The sequence below is a fragment of the Lissotriton helveticus genome, chromosome 1_1 (assembly GCF_964261635.1).
Source record: "Lissotriton helveticus chromosome 1_1, aLisHel1.1, whole genome shotgun sequence".
Taxonomy (NCBI): domain Eukaryota; kingdom Metazoa; phylum Chordata; class Amphibia; order Caudata; family Salamandridae; genus Lissotriton; species Lissotriton helveticus.
This window is the reverse complement of record NC_136057.1, coordinates 153,393,865-153,416,566: the sequence shown is the minus strand read 5'-3', so window position 1 is coordinate 153,416,566 and position 22,702 is coordinate 153,393,865. Positions and strand designations below refer to the sequence as shown.

The following is a 22,702-nucleotide window of genomic DNA, read 5'->3' as shown; positions in this document are numbered from 1 at the left end:
CAGGAAAATGGAACATTTTGTTTCTGAGTAGCCCCTGAAAATTTGGGGGGGTTTCGTCAAGGGGGGGCCGAGAAAAAAGGGGGGTCCCAAAACGTGTTTTTAACATTGAGTTTTCCATAGGGCGGTTGGCCTCACTTTTAGCCCGAACGGCTGAATGGATTTGCACGAAACTTGGCAAAATTGTAGGGACTGGTAGCCTGATGTGCCTTTGCTAGGTCTCAATATATGTGCTCCAGTGGATTTTGAGAAATTAACGTTCAAAAAAAGATATATATCTGTAACAGCGGACCGGGCAGCGCTCCAGTTCGCGTACTTTTCGCGTTATGGAGCTTTGTGAAGCGAAGCTGATTGGTTCTCCGGCGTCTGTAAACATTCCAAACAGTCCGTAGCGGCCGCCATCTTGTCTCTCGGTAGGATCGAGAGACAAGAGGAGGCCAAAGCGAAGGGGCAAATGACCATAAGGGGGCATAGTAGATCCTCCCTGACCCCATAGGTTTGATGTGGAGGCTTTAAAAGGGCTCCGCGTTTTTTTGGTGGGGTGCGCCCGGTTAGTGTAACGGGAAGCGGACTGGGGAGCGTACTACAAGGAATGAAGAATGATTGACTTTTAACTTATTGTATGTTTATAGACTTTTTTTTTACTTTTTTTTCTGCTGAGTGACGTCTCGGCCTATCTTCACGGGATGCAGTCCCTACCATCTCGGCGTTTAAGCCCAGGGGGACCGGTAGTGTGGGAGAGATAACGGGGCATATTATCAAGGGGGTTTATCTCCGCTTTTTTGGCTTTAAAAGACAAGAAAGCGGAGATAAAATTATCTCCGTATTACCTAGCTGTCGCTAACACCAGTTAGCGACCGCTAGTAGGAGATAGCGACCATCTTGGGCCCCACTTTGCATGTCAGTGATATTTATCACTAATGACATGCAAAGTGGGCATGCCAAGATGTTAGCGACTGGAAACAGTCGCTAACATCGCTATCTCCTATTACCAACTTTTGGAGATATTCGCGCTAAGCGCGAATATCTCCAAAAAGTAACACCTGCCCTGAGCAGTTCTTAGCCATGTTATCCAATGGGAGGTGGATAACATGGCTAAGAGCATTAGCTCGGTAATGCATGAATATCGCTGACTTTTCAGCGATATTAATGCATTGCGGCCGTTTTTTATCGCATTTGCGATAAACCTTGATAATAGCAAGGTTTATCTGCGATCATTTCTGACGATGCTTAGCGGTAAAAAATTTGTTGCTAAGCATCGTTAGGGATAAATATCGCTTAACTTTGGTAATATGCCCCAACGTCTGTTAACGTTCGATTCGAAGGAAATCAGGAAGTGTTGAAAAACATTGTCTGCGCCATCTTGCCTTTTTTCAAATGCCACACTTTTGTCGTGCACGGCAGCCATTTTAGATGACTTGACCAGACCCACTCTCTGCACGCTGTCGATCCTTAGCATGGCTCCCCACCCTCGCAAGCATCTCCCCCAGGCACTGGTCACCCCCGCTCTCTGTCTTATGCATGGGCAATAAACCTCCCCCCATCTGCGCTGCTCTTCCCTGAGAATCACACCCTGTGCCCGCCCGACACCTCCCTTTCGCCCTATTCACTACCGCACCCTCCGACACTCCTCTTCCTCTGTGTCCGATTGTCCAGGCCGGTCCCAGGCTATCAGCTAGCCCTGCAGATGTAGTTTATGGCCCCAGCTGTAAAGAATTACCCCTCTTCAAAGGAGTTATAGTAGATCAAGGCCCACACCCGATGAGATCCGTCACACCACACGCGTTCCTACTATCTGAAAACCATCCTGTATTGTGATTGGGGAGGGGACCGAGCCTGAAGCGGAAGATTCCAGGGATGACTCTTTGTACATCAAAGTTTTTACAATTATGTGTCACATTAAAAATATATAGCACTCCAACAAAGTAGTAGGATTATAAAACTTTAATAACTTATAAATATATACAACAAAACAAAAACAGTAAAAACATTTAAACATTTTTAGGGAAAAAGAAGGAAGTAGCGGTCGGTTGTGCGAATAGTCCCAAGGCAGCACAACGTCCAGATTTCTGGACGGCACCCAGGTGATGTTGCCTGGGTGCCGCACTGATTTCGGTATCCGGCGTGGGGCGTCGCGGGGGGTGGGTCATCAGTAGCGGTCTGTTGTGCGAATAGTTCCAAGGCAGCAGAACGATGGCACCAAGGTGATGTCCAGTAAGTTGCCGCCCTCCGAATAACGGCGTGGGGCGTCCCGGGGGGGTGGGGGGGAGGCGGCGTGAACGGGCCTCCCCAGGTGGAGCCTCGTCTGCTGTAGTGGGGCGCCCCTTTACCGTTTCAGTTGCCATTCCGTCCGCTTTTGGTCCACTGTGTCAAAATCCGCAATTCAGCTGAGTTGCCGCCCTCCGAATAACGGCGTGGGGCGCCCCGGGGGAGGGGGGGAGGCGGCGTGAACGGGCCTGCCCAGGTGGAGCCTCGTCTGCTGTAGTGGGGCGCCCCTTTACCGTTTCAGTTGCCATTCCGTCCGCTTTTGGTCCACTGTGTCAAAATCCGCAATTCAGCTGAGTTGCGCCCACTCTTGCGGTGCAGCGATAGGCGGCTGTCACAGGACTCTCAAAATGGCGGCAGGCTCTTTCCTTTTTGGGCCTGGTCCACTGAAATGGCCCTGGGACACCTTGGAAATCGGACGCTTGTCTGCTAGGTCTTGGACCCCATTCTCGAAAGCGTCCCCTCCGCCTTGAGGATTCTACAAAAGTCTTGGGGGCCCCCGACTCCTGTAGGCTTCCGGTGGGGAGCGGCTGCCATGATTGCTCGTGGAATGACCACGACGGAGCCACGAGATGGTGGTGCTTTCATGCTGACGCCAGCTTCAGTCTGAAACATCCAGAAACAAGGTGGGGCTTTCATCGTTTGGGAAAAAAAAATAGTTTTCATCCAATGAAAAGTGTTATTTTTAGGTCATATGATCAAGCCTTCCATCATTAGGAAACCAAAAGTAAAATGAACCAATGAAAAGTTTTATAAACAAGTGACATGACCTGTTATGCGGCATAGGGTATAAAAAGCGTAGAAAATCCGTTGGCACGTGAGGCGGCGTCAGTAGCGGACCGATGTGCGAATAGGCCGAAGGCAGCACAACGCGCCAAGATCCGGATGGCACCGAGGTGGTGTCCAGCAAGTTGTCGCACTGGTGTGGCCATCCTACAATGCTGAAAGTCGGCGTGGGGCGCCCCGTTGGCCTGTGAGATGGCGGCAGTAGCGGACCGATGTGCGAATGGGGCCAAAGGCAGCGCAACAATATTTTCTGAATAGAAGACACCACAAGGCGCTGAGATGCCAAGATCCGGATGGCACCGAGGTGGTGTCTAGTAAGTTGCACTGGTGTGGCCATCCTACAATGCTGAAAGTCGGCGTGGGGCGCCCCGTTGGCCTGTGAGATGGCGTCAGTAGCGGACCGATGTGCGAATGGGGCCAAAGGCAGCGCAACAATATTTTCTGAATAGAAGACACCACAAGGCGCTGAGATGCCAAGATCCGGATGGCACCGAGGTGGTGTCTAGTAAGTTGTCGCACTGGTGTGGCCATCCTACAATGCTGAAAGTCGGCGTCGGGCGCCCCGTTGGCCTGTGAGATGGCGTCAGTAGCGGACCGATGTGCGAATGGGGCCAAAGGCAGCGCAACAATATTTTCGGAATAGAAGACACCACAAGGCGCTGAGATTCGGTTAGCACCGAGGTGGTGTCTAGCAAGTTGCCGTACTGGTGTGGCCATCCTACAATCCTGCTCCGAATAACGGCGTGGGGTGCCCGAAGGGGGGGGGAGGCGGTGTGAACAGGCCTTCCTAGGTGGAGGCTCGTCTGCTGTAGTGGGGCGCCCCTTTACCGTTTCAGTTGCCATTCAGCTGAGTATCGGCCGCTCTTGATGCTACAGCGACAGGCGGCTGCAAGAGGACTCTCAAAATGGCGGCCTGTTCTTTGGATTTGGGCCTGGTCCACTAAAATGGCCCTGGGACACCTTAGAACTCGGACGCTCAAATTTTTTTTCCTTTCCTCTACATGCAAAAAAAGGTAAATGCCCGGTACGTTACACGCTTCATCTGCCACGATGTACTCTCCAGAGGAACCGAAAAAATATATAGTTATGGTAACTATACCATGCATCGTCATATGGAGAGGTGGCACCGATTAATTATAGTGCTGCATAAAAGAGAGATTTGGAGGAGAACCCCCGACCTGCCAGTACATTCATCAAAGAAGTGGCACTGACAGCATCAGAGGCAAGGGAAACGGTCCCAAATATTTAGAAGAACTTTGGAAAGATTAAAATGACATGTTTAGATTGTGGCAAATTAATTTCATGTGGACAGATGAGTGTTACTCTAATAAATACAGCATATGAACATCATCATAGTCGATGGTTGGTAGAGACATTTTGACTATATCCTGGACCTGCCCGTCCTCGCCCAAAATGGTGCCGGAATAAATGGGACTCGTAACTCCTTGTTGTGTACTGGTTGCACAACCTTGATATCCCGAGATACGTATGCAGTTTTGAAGCACATGGCGGGCGGGGACGAGAATAGATTGAATATTTCGATATCCCTATTGATATTAAGTTCTGATGTGTTATTGATTACTGTACTATTGAAAGTTCGAATTAACGTCACCCATGGTACTTGCCCGCAAATGTATATCTAGATAATTTTATTGTAAGTGGCCCTGTCGTATTTTAATTATAAAATGTACGTCCACCGATTCCGCAACTGTTAGACACTTTAGTTCTTGCAACCTAATGGCCCGCCCGTTACGTTCCTCTACAGTGTAAATGTCTACTCATCATATACGATTACAGTTTGCTCCGTGGCCGGCCCACGTGGTTATAGGCCCGTATTTGTATAATGACATTTTCACAATAAAGGTTTTTAAAAGAAAACATGGTAGTAGTATATAAATTGGTAACGTTTTTAATAATAGTCACTGTTTTCGAATCAGTAAAAGGCAAGTGAAATAAAGCAGTCCAATTACATGAAGGGTAAAAGGTATAATACGCAGGAACGCAGTAAAGATAAATGGTCAAGGGCTGTTGTGTTTTCTACTCCTGCAACATAAAGTGATCGATAAGAATCTGATATTCAGGCGTATCGGCGACTAAGACAGCAGGCCGACCCTCTTTTGCTCAACGGCTCCGTCATGGGACGAAGAAACGCCCTTTTTCTCGAAAAAGGAATATATTTTACTTGCAGGACAGTTGTAAATTTTCCGGGAAAGTACATTAGCCTGGAACATTATAACATATATTTAAGAAAAAATAATGTTCGAAAGCATCATTAGAATAAGAAAAGTAAAATGAACCAATGAAAAGTTTTATTAACAAGTCATATGACCTGTTATGCTTACGTTATGCGCTGCGCGTCGCGCCCCGGATCACTTCCGGATGCGCTAACGTGGCGCGTCATATGACGCATTACGCGACAACGCAGGTCTAGAATATAGTCAAAATGTCTCCACCAACCAGCGGTCGGAACACAACCCCTTTCAGCAGGCTAAATAGTTCTGTTAAATGACAACAGAAGGGACAGGCAACAAGAACCATCAGTGAAAGAGGGGAGGGCTAGTTCTTCTCTACCGGGTCACGTTGGGGCGCTGAAAAAACCATCAGTGATGTCATCAGTGATGTCACTGACCATGTCATGAATGATGTAATATGTGACATCATCAGCAGTGGATTGCGGGTGCCTGATATATAGTTAGTGCAACTAACTATATATGGAATTTCAATGGTTTTGTGTGAGTAAAATAAGGTTTTTTAAATGCTAAGCCCTAACTATATATGGTCTATAACCTATGGTTTTTTCAGTGAATTTTCAAGGTTTTTTAAATGCTAATTCCTAACTATATATGGTCTCTAACCTATGGTTTTTTCAGTGAATATATATATATATATATATATATATATATACACAGCAATAATTTTCATGCATCGCCTACAGAAGGGTTTGAACTGCGGGACTGAAAGCGAACTACGAGAACCAGAATGCCCCGTTGAACCAGCTTACCGCAGGCGCCCACCAGGGGGCAAATATATAAACACCAACAATTGGGCCTGTCCGCTTTTTCAGCCTCGTTGATGCATCTGCCTCCCCCTTTGAGAAAGGTCAATGTGACCGAAATGCATCAGGGACACAAACGCCAGCGCTGTTTACCATGCAATTAAATCAGCTTCTTTCACCGTGGTGTGTGCGGCTCACTCCCTTCTCGGTGAGAGAGGTTTCCTTTGATATATATATATATATTTTTTTTTTCCATCCTGGAGACAAGAAGCCTGAAGTTGATTTACAGAAACTGAAAGGATGCTAGTGCTATTGAACCAGTGCAGACTACTCTGTGGCTGGCTATGCTATGGCAAAATAGTCCAATGGACAAACCTGTACGTGTGGGGCTCAGAGAACTGAGAGAAAATATCAGGATTGACCGCGTCTAATTACCAAACATATGGGAGAGGCTTGCATTAGAGAGGTGCTGCTGTTTCCAGCGTAAGAAAAACTATTTTAGCACTGTGAGTCCAAGCACCTGACAGCATTCATCATGCATTTGGTTACTACCAAATTATAAAATACATTTTGATTTGAGCAGCAACAATTAATGGAAGCCTGCTTTTGGTTATGAAAAGCAGAAGATTACCCTATCTGCACCGGTTGGTTGTCCTACCATTGCGTCTAGGTGGTTCACCCTAGACCATTTATTAAGGTATCAGTTGGTTGCTCCTCTTCTGCATCTGGGGGGTATTAAGGTGCCTATATTTCCTTGATTTGAGCCCTCACTGTGTCTCGGTGGGCCTCGCAGACCCTACACCAGAGGTCTTCAAACTTTTTTACTCTGAGCCCCCCCAAAGCAAAATGTTTTGAGGTCGGGCCCCCCTCCAAAACTTTATGGCAAGGATTGGGGGAGCGGGAGGGACATGGCTGCGTGCAGGGAGCGGGGCTTATGAGATGATTTCAGGAATACTTTTTCTATAGCCTATGAACCACACCAAATATGAGACTTATAAAACAGCAAATGCATCAAACAAAAACAGCTATCCCAAACAAACTGCTCCCCATAATTGGGGTGTTGTGAGCCCCTCACACTCTTTTTCCCCAATGCAACTGTACCTGCTGCACTAATGATAACTGCAGTCCTGAGTTGCAGGCTATCTCCCCTGCCCCTTTTACTTCTTCCCCAGCATGAAGGATCATCACCTCTGTCCTAATGTTTGAAAGGACAATAAGCTATGATGCCTCTTTTTTTAAAAGTAGACAGTCATAATTGTAATGCAGTGGGCCCCCCAAATTCCTGGTCCCCAGTCCTACTGCATCTGCTCCTTTATGATAACCAGCAGTGGTGGCCACTTACACACTTGGCAGCAGTACCAGCTTCACTAATGAATGTCCCTTTTAAAAGAGCAAAAATACTTATATTGTCCCCTTCTTTGGGGTATCTCTCTGAAGAACCGGTCTGTGGTCATTTGTAAACATAAAAATGAGTCTGCGTACAGGGTGAGCGGGTGAATGGTGTGAGTGCATGGTGATTAGTGCGAGTGCATTATGATCGCTGTGAGTGCTGGGTGAGTGTGAAAGTGAAGGGTGAGAATGAGGAGTGAGTTGTCTGAATGCAGGGTGCATTCCCAGACACTTGAAGTTAATCAGCATGTTATTGACGGGCGTAGGGTTACAGCTATAAGTAAAACTATTGCTAATATGGAATTAATCAGGGAATCGAGGGTAAAGGAAATAATGTGCTGATCCTGCAACAAACTTCCAGTCTAATGATTAGGGTTGCCAGCTCATTATTTCAATGTTGCAGACGGTACAAAAATAAACAGTCACCTAAAGCCCTATTTCCAGAACTTTTCTGTGTGCATTTCGAAAGGCAAATACAAAGCGCTTTTAAATGTGTTCTAGGGCTGCCTGAATGATTCATGACTGAAAATAAAAGGAACTGACAGTAAGACACATTACAAATGAGTACATACTTTTTTATTTAAGACCCTATTTAGTGTCAAAGCAAGGTCTTTGCAGGCTCTTTAAACACACACATGGCTGGCACTTTTTCTATTGGCAACTCTTTTTTGTATTCCGTTACATGAAATGCATTTTCACACTACAGCAGTAAATTAAAAAAATATAAATGTAAGGAATAGGCAGAGTTGGGGCCCAGGGGGTACTGGAAAAAGAAAAGAAAAAACTAGCGCTCGGTAACCAGTTTCCAAAGTTATGTAAATGGTCTTTAAAGACCTGTGAAAAACTCGGTGCTGGAGTCTTAATAAGACTCCAGACACTGCCCAGCCGAGCCCCCAGCACACCCACTGACCTCTGCCACCACACTCTGAGGGCTTCGGAGTAATTGAAGACAGCCTGGAAACGCCGCAAATAAACATTGCTGCATTTCCAGGCGTCTTCATTGACATGTGCTTGGAGAGGCCTTTGCGCCCCCCTGGGAACCCATCCACGCCCCCCCAGGGGGGCGCGCCCCACAGTTTGAAGAACTGTGCCCTACACTGAGCTGTCTTAGGGTTCAGCCTCCTTCCTTTCTGAGTTGTACACTATAGAACCCTCTATGGCTGTGTATGTGAAGATCCTTCTGGATTGCCTTTGGGTGGACCTCACAGCCCTTTTATATGGTAAGGCAGTTTTGCTTAGTTCCATATATTTTAGCCACATGCCATGCATAAGTGATGCTAAGAGTTTGCTGCAACATGATGTTCTCACCAAACCTAAAGCAGGATAAAGATTTCCACTTACACAGACCACAACAACACGGACTCTCCATCCACCATGTGCAACAAACCGAGTAGAACTTACTTGACCATTCAAAGGCTCTTTTGGCCTCCTATGGGCTGAGAAAGTGAACCACAAAGGCACTTGGCATACGCCCACTGGGCGGGACTAATTACAATATTTAATTGTTTGCCGGCTGCCGGTCCATGTAAAGCCATCACCTAGGAAGAAGGGCGGAACGACGCCCGAAACACGTAGGGAAATGAAGGCTAAAGACTGTTTCTGGACAGAAGGATGTTGGTTTCGAGCTGCCACGCAGAAATAAAAGATTACAACATAGCAAGTGGGCCTCCAAGTTTCGGTGATTTGCATTTGGATTATATAGCGGCCTGCCTGGTCGTGGAGAGCGCGGACGAGCAGTTCCAGTGCAGCCACGCATGCTGTACGAAGGAGCAATGTTGTTTTCTGCGAGGAGGATAATACAGTTCTCAAGCCTCAACCGACTGACAGAAAGCCCACTGGGAATTTAAAAATCACTAAAGGACGTGGCAGCGGCATACCACTATGGTTTGAATTGAATAAGAACTACAAAGGCACTTGGCATACGCCCACTGGGCGGGACTAATTACAATATTTAATTGTTTGCCGGCTGCCGGTCCATGTAAAGCCATCACCTAGGAAGAAGGGCGGAACGATGCCCGAAACGCGTAGGGAAATGAAGGCTAAAGACTGTTTCTGGACAGAAGGATGTTGGTTTCGAGCTGCCACGCAGAAATAAAAGATTACAACATAGCAAGTGGGCCTCCAAGTTTCGGTGATTTGCATTTGAATATATATATACATATATATATATATATATATATATATATATATATATATATATATATATATATATATATATATATATATATATAAAATCAAGCCTGCTGTGACGCGGGCGAAACGTGTAATGCTGGGCACTTGCCACAAGAAAGCTGTGTGAATAAGATGCACCGGAATAAAAAGCACTTTACTTAATAATCGTTTGCTCTGTGTGGTCCGTACCTGTTCCTTGCCGTGAAGTGGGCATCTCAGGACTTTGAGCTTGTTATATATAAATAAATATATATATATATATATATATATATATATATATATATATATATATATATATATACATACACACACATATACACATACATATATGAAATATATGAAATGAAGAAATGCCAGTATTTGTAAAGCGCACAGCTACCTCCGAAGTGGTGTCCTGGCGCTGGGGGCCGTCGGGAAGATTAAGCGCGCTATTGCCCAGAGTCACATGGTGCTGGGCTAACCTGCTGCCGGCACCGGGGATCGAACCATGAACCCCATAGTCCGGAGTCAGGCACCCTGGCCGCTGCGCCACACCATATAAGATGTTCTGGATCAAGGTGTGTGGGGGTTCCTCAGGAGAGTGAATGCAGAGTTACACTAAACGCAGAAAACTGCAAAGCTTTTTAAACTATCTTCGAAATTGATGGCCAGGCAAATTTGTGGTACCAAGTGGGGTTAGACGTTTTTGAGAGGAGAGGTCAGAACTGTCTAATGAAAACAGCCTCCACGATAAGGATAACGTGGCCACAGTAGTGTCCAATGAACGGCTTAAGGCACAACAAAATGAATAGAGAAAAAGGCTGGTGATCAGGAAGAGACTTGTAAGGATGGGGAGGTTGATGCTAAAAGAAGCATGTTGCGGAAGGCATAAATCATATGCTTGATAGAGCATTTGTAAATCCTATCTCCCCTGCCATCAACCTAGAACATTTTTGGTCCCCTCTGACTGTATTTCTTAAAGCATCATTTAAATGTTCTAACCTACATCATCCACCTGTTGAAGAGCCTCTCAAATCCCCTTGAGATGGATATTTATTGAATGTATGTTGTTTAGATGTTTTAAACATTATTAACATAACTCTTTTTATTCTACACATTTTCATTATCTTATATATGATTAATTAAGATGTTGGTCTATTTATCTTGCTCTCTACTTGTAAATCTCATTAGGCTTTTATGCACTTGTTATTAAATTAGCTGTACGATATGCCCTTATATTTCTCCTTTCTTTTCTTCCCTATTTTCCTTATTCCTTTCCATTTTCTCCTTTTTTTCTTTATTAGCTAACATTTAATGTTGTATTATTTTCATAACTTTATGCATCTGATTATATACAGGTCTAACATTTCCCCGACAGACTGCTTTTGAAATTTCACTCATTGTTGGAATATTCTCTACACTTATTTATGATACCTCTTTGGAATAAAGCTTTTTTGTTCTTAAACTTAAAAAAACAATCACCCATATGTTTTTTAACACCATACAACCCCCACACTCCTAAGGGATCTATTGAAACAACTAGTTTCATATAAATACTTCACATACAACCCTTGCATTTTCTACTTTGTGTCTGTTATTTAGCACATATTTGCACGTGTGACCATTTCCACTGGGCGAAGGATTGTTTATGCATTGCCCAGGAGTGTTTGCACCATGTTAAATGCTTTACAATGTTTTTACCTATGCTTAATATACTGTAAATACCTTATTTTACTAATCTGTTGGCGTCAGAAGAGTTGTGCAGGAAACTCCTAATTGAGTAATAAGTCACATAGAGCTGATAGATTCTACTCGAGGCTAGGCCTAAACCATGTTTACTGTGTTCAGGTGTTTTACAATGACTTCATAGATAATTAGGGCCTGAACGTCCCACTGGCCCCTCTAGCTGGTCATAAATCCTTTTTTATTTGTTTGGTTTGTGTTTTACAGCACCACAGGCCTTCGCCAGAGTTCTCAGGAGTTAGAATAGTTGGAGCTGTGCACGGAAGTACCAGTGTAGCTGGGTGTGTTCATCCAGTGCTTTTCCTCACCCTGGGCTCGATTCACGCAAATAACTTGAGACAAAATCCTAAATTTACTAATTTACTAATCCTAACTTTAGGACTCCCAAATGCCTTCTGTGAATACCGAAAGTCTTAAAGTTAGGACTCCTAACTTTACTACTCCGAAACTGAGAAAGATCCTAACTTTAAGACTTTCGGTAGTCACAGACGGCGTTTAGGAGTCCTAAAGTTAGGACTCCTAACTTCTGTGAATACCGAAATATGTAAGTGTCTTCCATGAATACCAAAATGAGTAAGTGCCTTCTGTGAATACCAAAATGGTAGTAAGTTTAGGATTTTGTCTTAAGTTAGTTCTGTGAATCGGGCCCCAGATGTCTCCCATACTATTCTCTTGGCACAACGGGTTGAGAGAGTCGTGCGTTGGAAGCTAGCATAGAAACATTTAAAGGAGGAGGACTGAGCCTTTAAATTCACATGCACAAAGACAACACCATACATTCTGAGAGAGGACTCAAAACTGAGAGGGTAGAAGGATGACGATAGAACAGACCTGAAACTAGGCTCAGTTCCTAAGAGTTTCTAGTTATGGTGTTAGAGCAAAACATTCTGAGACTGGGGTTTTTGTCCATATCAATATTCATATCCATAGCAGAAACTCACCTTGTGAGGGATTCACCTGCAGTCCCACGCCAGTCAAGACGAGAACTGTGAGAAGCAAGAGTGTTAAGGAAATGAGCAATACCGCAAAGGAGGTTGCGGAGGATGAAAGTACAAAAATGATACAAGGGGCAGAGAAAACAATGCAGAGAAAAACTGGTACAGAGGAAAAGGGATGTAAAAGGAGGAATAGGGGACAGAGGGAGGGGAAAAAGTAATCAGAAACCAAGCAATGATTAAACAGCAAAAGAAAGAATGAGTTAGTGAGAAAGGAACAAGTGGGGGCAAAATTAAAGATGTGAAGAGACAGGAAAAGAAAGAAAGGGATACGTGATAGGCATGAGAAAAGAAAAACAAGTAGGTTGCAGAGGAAGGGAGATAAATAAGAGGAGATATGAAAGGTGTAGAAGGTAATGAAAAAAATTAAATGACAGATTAAAATCTAAAAAGAATGATCAAAAAGAGGAAAAGCAGAAGAGAGGAATATAAGATAAATAAAGGGAGAAGAGATGAGGAGAATGAATAATAAATAAGTCTTTTTCCTTAAAAAAACAAAGTAGTTGCAGTCTCCCTCCTCTGATATCTTGGATGAATCTAGAAGGAGGGAATGCTGCTGTCTACCAGGAGACAGATCAGTGTTAGTGATCATGGCATGCTTCTATCCTGTATATATCCTCCTTCTGCCACTCAGTCTCACCTTGTGTGTGCCCAGATACCTTTGCTTTTGGGGTGCGCATGGAAGCTCCCAGATCAAAGATGGATCTCAGATGATCACTGAAGATCTGTATTTTCAGCCTCTTCCAGGCCACATATGTTGCTCTGCCAAGAAGAGACCTCAGTGGCAATGCTGAGGCTTCTATGGTGTGTCTTGTGCCTATGTCTCAGGTAGACTTACCCTTGCAGAGCGTGTGGGTGGTCTCAGCACTTGCAGGACTTTTGCTGTGCTCTAAATTCCCATAAGTGTCATGCTCAGCAGATAGGAGAGAAGGCAGTCTGCATCTGAACCAGCAAGACTAGGCATTGACATGGGGCAGAAGGGGCAACAACAATCCTGATTGACTTTAGATTCATAGGCATCAAGTCACTGGCTTCAGTAGTGGCCACCAGCATCTCTTTAAATTTGAAGGCACTAGTCAGCCCACTAATTTCATAGTGAGAACAGGTTTGCAACACACCCAGGCCGCAGACATATACTCTCCAATCAGCATCTCTGGACCAGGTCCAGGCTTGAAATCAAAATCAAGTCTGGCAAAAATGTTCAACTAAGCCTCATACTTCATTGTTCATGACTAGGTCATGTGATGGATGGTTCCTGCAGCCCATCCGGCTCTGAAAGTCCACCTGGAAAGTTGCAGAATGGGAGAACAGCCCATCTGGCCATGCTCTGAACCTGAAATCACCTAGTGAATTAATATACCCACTCTTCCCTACCAGTCCTCACAAACTAGATACATTTTTTTTAGAGTGTTTCAGTCAGCCACTGTTTCAGATTTTACCAACTATCCACATATTCATCCCCTTTTCAACTTCCAAGAGCCACGGCCCTCTCCTCTGGCAGACCCATCGCCTATGAGGAAGGATATTTTGTGACCAATCAAAGAGGGCCTTAGATAATGTCAAAGGAGCCCTCGCTCTTGGATAGGATGCTCTTTAATGCCAAGAGACAAGGCAGGGAGGAGCGAATGCCTTTAGTGCGCCCCCAAGGACTGCGTCAGTGGAATGCGGGTCCTCGACAGCACCAGTGGTCACCTCAATCTTTTAGAGGTGACTGTGAGTCTACCGAGTACTGAGATGTGGGGGTGATGGGCCTGGGGAGGCCCCTCTAGGTCTGGTGTCTTAGGACCTCAAGAGGAGGCAAGGGTGGGTTAGGATGAAGATACCACAATACTGAGATGATAGGATGAGATCAGCCATAAAGCCACTTCTAGTGCAGGTATCCTGAGACTTTAGACTGGGCGAACACTCCTTACACCCACCCCAGTAGGATGCAGCTGGTTTAGTAGAGCGCGACGACCAAGTGTCCCAATGTGTAGATGGAACCAAAGCAGACACCGAAGACTTCCCTACCCCTCCCTCCAGCCACCTGCATGAAGCCCTCACTGTCCCAACATCTGCCCCTCTCCTCTTCCCTCTTCCTTCTTTACATGCGCCCTGACCATAGCCACCTCGGCTTCACGACACACAGGGACCTTCTCTCTGTGTGTGTCTATCGTTTACCACCGCTCCGCGGCAGGAGCTTGAAGGGGGGACGGAAGGGAGGCTATGCCTAGGAAAGGGGGTGAAAAGTAGAGTCCAGAGCAGGGTTCACACCGGAGGTCAATGATAGAGCCAGTTTTATGACCAATAAAGGTGATAGAGTTGGGTCAAGGGCAGGGAATTGAGATAAGGGAAGGCATGGGTGCAAAGGTCAAACGTGTGATAAGATCAAGGGCAGGAAAGGGGTTGAGGAAAGGGCCCAGTCGAAGGTGGGCAAGAATAAGGGCTGGCAAAAGGATGAGGGTAAGAAAGGACCAAAGGTGGAGAAGGGTTATGGGTTAGGGTCATGGCTGAGGTTGGGGGCAAGTTTGAGGGTGGAGGGAGGTAGGTTCAGAATGGAACTGAGGGTGGTGCAGGCACATGGGTACTGTTGAAAGGGCACGGAAGGGATGCAGGGTACAAGGCATGGTTGAAAGTGTGGACAGAGCTCCAGGGGGTAAGGAGAGGGTCCAGGAGAGGGCTGAAGGGGGTAAGGAGAGCATCCAGCATAAGGCGGGAGGGGGTAAGGAGAGGATCAAGGACAGGGCTGGAGGGGGTAAGGAGAGGATCAAGGACAGGGCTGGAGGGGGTAAGGAGAGGATCCAGGAGAGGGCTGGAGGGGGTAAGGAGAGGATCCAGGAGAGGGCTGGAGGGGGTAAGGAGAGGGTCCATCACAGGGCTGAGGGGGTAAAGAGAGGGTCCGGGAAAGGGCTGGAGGGGTAAGGAGTGGATCTAGGACAGGGCTGAAGGGGGTAAAGAGAGGGTCCAGGAGAGGGCTGGAGGTGGGTAAGGAGAGGGTCCAGGAGAGGGCTGGAGGTGGGTAAGGAGAGGGTCCAGGAGAGGGCTGGAGGTGGGTAAGGAGAGGGTCCGGGACAGGGCTGGAGGTGGGTAAGGAGAGGGTCCGGGACAGGGCTGGAGGGGTAAGGAGAGGGTCCGGGACAGGGCTGGAGGTGGGTAAGGAGAGGGTCCAGGACAGGGCTGGAGGTGGGTAAGGAGAGGGTCCGGGACAGGGCTGGAGGGGTAAGGAGTGGATCTAGGACAGGGCTGAAGGGGGTAAAGAGAGGGTCCAGGAGAGGGCTGGGGGGGGGGGGGTAAGGAGAGGGTCCATGACAGGGCTGGGGGGGGGGTAAGGAGAGGGTCCAGGACAGGGCTGGAGGGGGTAAGGAGAGGGCCAGGGCAGGGCTGGGGGGGGGGGGTAGGGAGAGGGTCCAGGACAGGGCTGAAGGGGGTAAGGAGAGGGTCCAGGACAGGGCTGAAGGGGGTAAGGAGAGGGTCCAGGACAGGGCTGAAGGGGGTAAGGAGAGGGTCCAGGACAGGGCTGAGGGGGGTAAGGAGAGGGTCCAGGACAGGGCTGAAGGGGGTAAGGAGAGGGTCCATAGGGACCACCACAGGACTGAGTGTAGTAATAGAATCCAGGGCAGGGGACAGGGTTGAGGTCAGGGTCCAGTCTACAGGACAGTGCTGTGGGTGGGGCAGTGACAGGACAGTGTTGGAAGTTAGGGACAGGGTTATTTTCAAACACTCACCGATCCCCAGCAGCACCAGGACGAAGGAGGCAATTACCACTTTCCGGTTCTTCTGGATCAGAGGGTGCCGGATCCAACTGGAAGAAAGGAAGAAAGGTGAGAGAACAACTAGAAGAAAGGAAGAAGGGTTAGAGCCAAGGAGAGAAAAACTGAAAGAAAGAAGGAGGGTTAGAGCCCAGGAGAGAACAACTGGAAGAAAGAAGGAGGGTTAGAGCCCAGGAGAGAACAACTGGAAGAAAGAAGGAGGGTTAGAGCCCAGGAGAGAACAACTGGAAGAAAAAAGGAGGTTTAGAGCCCAGGAGAGAAAAACTGGAAGAAAGAAGGAGGGTTAGAGCCCAGGAGAGAACAACTGGAAGAAAGAAGGAGGGTTAGAGCCCAGGAGAGAACAACTGGAAGAAAGGAAGAAGGGTTAGAGCCCAGGAGAGAACCACTGGAAGAAAGAAGGAGGGTTAGAGCCCAGGAGAGAAAAATGGAAGAAAGAAGGAGGGTTAGAGCTCAGGAGAGAACAACTGGAAGAAAGAAGGAGGGTTAGAGCCCAGGAGAGAACAACTGGAAGAAAGAAGAAGGGTTAGAACCCAGGAGAGAACAACTGGAAGAAAGAAGAAGGGTTAGAGCCCAGAAGAGAACAACTGGAAGAAAGAAGGAGGGTTAGAGCCCAGGAGAGAACAACTGGAAGAAAGAAGGAGGGTTAGAGCCCAGGAGAGAACAACTGGAAGAAAGAAGGAGGGTTAGAGCCCAGGAGAGAACAACTGGAAGAAAGGAAGAAGGGTTAGAGCCCAGGAGAGAACCACTGGAAGAAAGAAGGAGGGTTAGAGTCCAGAAGAGAAAAATGGAAGAAAGAAGGAGGGTTAGAGCTCAGGAGAGAACAACTGGAAGAAAGAAGGAGGGTTAGAGCCCAGAAGAGAACAACTGGAAGAAAGAAGAAGGGTTAGAGCCCAGGAGAGAACAACTGGAAGAAAGAAGGAGGGTTAGAGCCCAGGAGAGAACAACTGGAAGAAAGAAGGAGGGTCAGAGCCCAGGAGAGAACAACTGGAAGAACGAAAGAGGGTTAGAGCCCAGGAGAGAACAACTGGAAGAAAGAAGGAGGGTTAGAGCCCAGGAGAGAACAACTGGAAGAAAGGAAGAAGGGTTAGAGCCCAGGGGAGAACCACTGGAAGAAAGAAGGAGGGTTAGAGCCCAGGAGAGAAAAAATGGAAGAAAGAAGGAGGGTTAGAGCTCAAGAGAGAACCACTGGAAGAAAGAAGGAGGGTTAGAGCCCAGGAGAGAAAAATGGAAGAAAGAAGGAGGGTTAGAGCTCAGGAGAGAACAACTGGAAGAAAGAAGGAGGGTTAGAGCCCAGGAGAGAACAACTGGAAGAAAGAAGAAGGGTTAGAGCCCAGAAGAGAACAACTGGAAGAAAGAAGAAGGGTTAGAGCCCGGGAGAGAACAACTGGAAGAAAGAAGGAGGGTTAGAGCCCAGGCGAGAACAACTGGAAGAAAGAAGGAGGGTTAGAGCCCAGAAGAGAACAACTGGAAGAAAGAAGGAGGGTTAGAGCCGAGGAGAGAACAACTGGAAGAAAGAAGGAGGGTTAGAGCCCAGGAGAGAACAACTGGAAGAAAGAAGGAGGGTTAGAGCCCAGGGGAGAAAAACTGGAAGAAAGAAGGAAGCTTAGAGCCCAGAAGAGAACAACTAGAAGAAAGAAGGAGGGTTAGAGCCCAGAAGAGAACAACTAGAAGAAAGAAGGAGGGTTAGAGCCCGGGAGAGAACAACTGGAAGAAAGAAGGAGGGTTAGAGCCCGGGAGAGAACAACTGGAAGAAATAAGGAGGGTTAGAGCCCAGGAGAGAACAACTGGAAGAAAGAAGAAGGGTTAGAGCCCAAGAGAGAACAACTGGAAGAAAGAAGGAGGGTTAGAGCTCAAGAGAGAACAACTGGAAGAAAGAAGAAGGGTTAGAGCCCAGGAGAGAACAACTGGAAGAAAGACGGAGGGTTAGAGCTGAAGAGAGAACAACTGGAAGAAAGAAGAAGGGTTGGAGCCCAGGAGAGAACAACTGGAAGAAAGAAGGAGGGTTAGAGCCCAGGAGAGAACAACTGGAAGAAAGGAAGAAGGGTTAGAGCCCAGGAGAGAACAACTGGAAGAAAGAAGGAGAGTTATAGCCCAGGAGAGAACAACTGGAAGAAAGAAGGAGGGTTAGAGCCCAGGGGAGAAAAACTGGAAGAAAGAAGAAGGGTTAGAGCCCAGGAGAGAACAACTGGAAGAAAGAAGGAGGGTTAGAGCCCAGGAGAGAACAACTGGAAGAAAGAAGGAGGGTTAGAGCCCAGGAGAGAACAACTGGAAGAAAGGAAGAAGGGTTAGAGCCCAGGAGAGAACCACTGGAAGAAAGAAGGAGGGTTAGAGCCCAGGAGAGAAAAATGGAAGAGAGAAGGAGGGTTAGAGCTCAGGAGAGAACAACTGAAAGAAAGAAGGAGGGTTAGAGCCCAGAAGAGAACAACTGGAAGAAAGAAGAAGGGTTAGAGCCCAGGAGAGAACAACTGGAAGAAAGAAGGAGGGTTAGAGCCCAGGAGAGAACAACTGGAAGAAAGAAGGAGGGTTAGAGCCCAGGAGAGAACAACTGGAAGAAAGAAGGAGGGTTAGAGCCCAGGAGAGAAAAACTGGAAGAAAGAAGGAGGGTTAGAGCCCAGGAGAGAACAACTGGAAGAAAGGAAGAAGGGTTAGAGCCCAGGGGAGAACCACTGGAAGAAAGAAGGAGGGTTAGAGCCCAGGAGAGAAAAAATGGAAGAAAGAAGGAGGGTTAGAGCTCAAGAGAGAACAACTGGAAGAAACAAGAAGGGTTAGAGCCCAGGAGCGAACAACTGGAAGAAAGAAGGAGGGTTAGAGCCCAGGAGAGAAAAAATGGAAGAAAGAAGGAGGGTTAGAGCTCAAGAGAGAACAACTGGAAGAAACAAGAAGGGTTAGAGCCCAGGAGAGAACAACTGGAAGAAAGAAGGAGGGTTAGAGCCCAGAAGAGAACAACTGGAAGAAAGAAGAAGGGTTAGAGCCCGGGAGAGAACAACTGGAAGAAAGAAGGAGGGTTAGAGCCCAGGCGAGAACAACTGGAAGAAAGAAGGAGGGTTAGAGCCCAGAAGAGAACAACTGGAAGAAAGAAGGAGGGTTAGAGCCGAGAAGAGAACAACTGGAAGAAAGAAGGAGGGTTAGAGCCCAGGAGAGAACAACTGGAAGAAAGGAGAAGGGTTAGAGCCCAAGAGAGAACAACTGGAAGAAAGAAGGAGGGTTAGAGCTCAAGAGAGAACTGGAAGAAAGAAGAAGGGTTAGAGCCCAGGAGAGAACAACTGGAAGAAAGACGGAGGGTTAGAGCTGAAGAGAGAACAACTGGAAGAAAGAAGAAGGGTTGGAGCCCAGGAGAGAACAACTGGAAGAAAGAAGGAGGGTTAGAGCCCAGGAGAGAACAACTGGAAGAAAGGAAGAAGGGTTAGAGCCCAGGAGAGAACAACTGGAAGAAAGAAGGAGAGTTATAGCCCAGGAGAGAACAACTGGAAGAAAGAAGGAGGGTTAGAGCCCAGGGGAGAAAAACTGGAAGAAAGAAGAAGGGTTAGAGCCCAGGAGAGAACAACTGGAAGAAAGAAGGAGGGTTAGAGCCCAGGAGAGAACAACTGGAAGAAAGAAGGAGGGTTAGAGCCCAGGAGAGAAAAACTGGAAGAAAGAAGGAGGGTTAGAGCCTAGGAGAGAACAACTGGAAGAAAGAAGGAGGGTTAGAGCCCAGGAGAGAACAACTGGAAGAAAGGAAGAAGGGTTAGAGCCCAGGAGAGAACCACTGGAAGAAAGAAGGAGGGTTAGAGCCCAGGAGAGAAAAATGGAAGAAAGAAGGAGGGTTAGAGCTCAGGAGAGAACAACTGGAAGAAAGAAGGAGGGTTAGAGCCCAGGAGAGAACAACTGGAAGAAAGAAGAAGGGTTAGAACCCAGGAGAGAACAACTGGAAGAAAGAAGAAGGGTTAGAGCCCAGAAGAGAACAACTGGAAGAAAGAAGGAGGGTTAGAGCCCAGGAGAGAACAACTGGAAGAAAGAAGGAGGGTTAGAGCCCAGGAGAGAACAACTGGAAGAAAGAAGGAGGGTTAGAGCCCAGGAGAGAACAACTGGAAGAAAGGAAGAAGGGTTAGAGCCCAGGAGAGAACCACTGGAAGAAAGAAGGAGGGTTAGAGCCCAGAAGAGAAAAATGGAAGAAAGAAGGAGGGTTAGAGCTCAGGAGAGAACAACTGGAAGAAAGAAGGAGGGTTAGAGCCCAGAAGAGAACAACTGGAAGAAAGAAGAAGGGTTAGAGCCCAGGAGAGAACAACTGGAAGAAAGAAGGAGGGTTAGAGCCCAGGAGAGAACAACTGGAAGAAAGAAGGAGGGTTAGAGCCCAGGAGAGAACAACTGGAAGAACGAAAGAGGGTTAGAGCCCAGGAGAGAACAACTGGAAGAAAGAAGGAGGGTTAGAGCCCAGGAGAGAACAACTGGAAGAAAGGAAGAAGGGTTAGAGCCCAGGGGAGAACCACTGGAAGAAAGAAGGAGGGTTAGAGCCCAGGAGAGAAAAAATGGAAGAAAGAAGGAGGGTTAGAGCTCAAGAGAGAACAACTGGAAGAAACAAGAAGGGTTAGAGCCCAGGAGAGAACAACTGGAAGAAAGAAGGAGGGTTAGAGCCCAGAAGAGAACAACTGGAAGAAAGAAGAAGGGTTAGAGCCCGGGAGAGAACAACTGGAAGAAAGAAGGAGGGTTAGAGCCCAGGCGAGAACAACTGGAAGAAAGAAGGAGGGTTAGAGCCCAGAAGAGAACAACTGGAAGAAAGAAGGAGGGTTAGAGCCGAGGAGAGAACAACTGGAAGAAAGAAGGAGGGTTAGAGCCCAGGAGAGAACAACTGGAAGAAAGAAGGAGGGTTAGAGCCCAGGGGAGAAAAACTGGAAGAAAGAAGGAAGCTTAGAGCCCAGAAGAGAACAACTAGAAGAAAGAAGGAGGGTTAGAGCCCAGAAGAGAACAACTAGAAGAAAGAAGGAGGGTTAGAGCCCGGGAGAGAACAACTGGAAGAAAGAAGGAGGGTTAGAGCCCGGGAGAGAACAACTGGAAGAAATAAGGAGGGTTAGAGCCCAGGAGAGAACAACTGGAAGAAAGAAGAAGGGTTAGAGCCCAAGAGAGAACAACTGGAAGAAAGAAGGAGGGTTAGAGCTCAAGAGAGAACAACTGGAAGAAAGAAGAAGGGTTAGAGCCCAGGAGAGAACAACTGGAAGAAAGACGGAGGGTTAGAGCTGAAGAGAGAACAACTGGAAGAAAGAAGAAGGGTTGGAGCCCAGGAGAGAACAACTGGAAGAAAGAAGGAGGGTTAGAGCCCAGGAGAGAACAACTGGAAGAAAGGAAGAAGGGTTAGAGCCCAGGAGAGAACAACTGGAAGAAAGAAGGAGAGTTATAGCCCAGGAGAGAACAACTGGAAGAAAGAAGGAGGGTTAGAGCCCAGGGGAGAAAAACTGGAAGAAAGAAGAAGGGTTAGAGCCCAGGAGAGAACAACTGGAAGAAAGAAGGAGGGTTAGAGCCCAGGAGAGAACAACTGGAAGAAAGAAGGAGGGTTAGAGCCCAGGAGAGAACAACTGGAAGAAAGGAAGAAGGGTTAGAGCCCAGGAGAGAACCACTGGAAGAAAGAAGGAGGGTTAGAGCCCAGGAGAGAAAAATGGAAGAGAGAAGGAGGGTTAGAGCTCAGGAGAGAACAACTGGAAGAAAGAAGGAGGGTTAGAGCCCAGAAGAGAACAACTGGAAGAAAGAAGAAGGGTTAGAGCCCAGGAGAGAACAACTGGAAGAAAGAAGGAGGGTTAGAGCCCAGGAGAGAACAACTGGAAGAAAGAAGGAGGGTTAGAGCCCAGGAGAGAACAACTGGAAGAAAGAAGGAGGGTTAGAGCCCAGGAGAGAAAAACTGGAAGAAAGAAGGAGGGTTAGAGCCCAGGAGAGAACAACTGGAAGAAAGGAAGAAGGGTTAGAGCCCAGGGGAGAACCACTGGAAGAAAGAAGGAGGGTTAGAGCCCAGGAGAGAAAAAATGGAAGAAAGAAGGAGGGTTAGAGCTCAAGAGAGAACAACTGGAAGAAACAAGAAGGGTTAGAGCCCAGGAGCGAACAACTGGAAGAAAGAAGGAGGGTTAGAGCCCAGAAGAGAACAACTGGAAGAAAGAAGAAGGGTTAGAGCCCGGGAGAGAACAACTGGAAGAAAGAAGGAGGGTTAGAGCCCAGAAGAGAACAACTGGAAGAAAGAAGAAGGGTTAGAGCCCGGGAGAGAACAACTGGAAGAAAGAAGGAGGGTTAGAGCCCAGAAGAGAACAACTGGAAGAAAGAAAGAGGGTTAGAGCCCAGGAGAGAACAACTGGAAGAAAGAAGGAGGGTTAGAGCCCAGGAGAGAACAACTGGAAGAAAGAAGGAGGGTTAGAGCCCAGGGGAGAAAAACTGGAAGAAAGAAGGAAGCTTAGAGCCCAGAAGAGAACAACTGGAAGAAAGAAGGAGGGTTAGAGCCCAGGAGAGAACAACTGGAAGAAAGGAAGAAGGGTTAGAGCCCAGGAGAGAACCACTGGAAGAAAGAAGGAGGGTTAGAGCCCAGAAGAGAAAAATGGAAGAAAGAAGGAGGGTTAGAGCTCAGGAGAGAACAACTGCAAGAAAGAAGGAGGGTTAGAGCCCAGAAGAGAACAACTGGA

General features: G+C 47.2%; 1 protein-coding gene across 2 annotated transcripts in view; it reads right to left on the bottom strand.

The window, feature by feature from the left end:
- The window catches only part of TMEM134 (transmembrane protein 134), an 89,578-nt gene that overhangs the window by 13,983 nt on the left and 52,893 nt on the right, over positions 1 to 22,702 (bottom strand). For both annotated transcript variants that reach the window (XM_078659277.1, XM_078659285.1), the window contains exons 5-6: positions 16,026 to 16,102; positions 12,268 to 12,312 (exon numbers count right to left, since the gene is read on the bottom strand). In XM_078659277.1, coding sequence (XP_078515403.1) covers positions 12,268 to 12,312; positions 16,026 to 16,102 — 122 coding nt within the window. The remainder of the gene's footprint in view (positions 1 to 12,267; positions 12,313 to 16,025; positions 16,103 to 22,702) is intronic.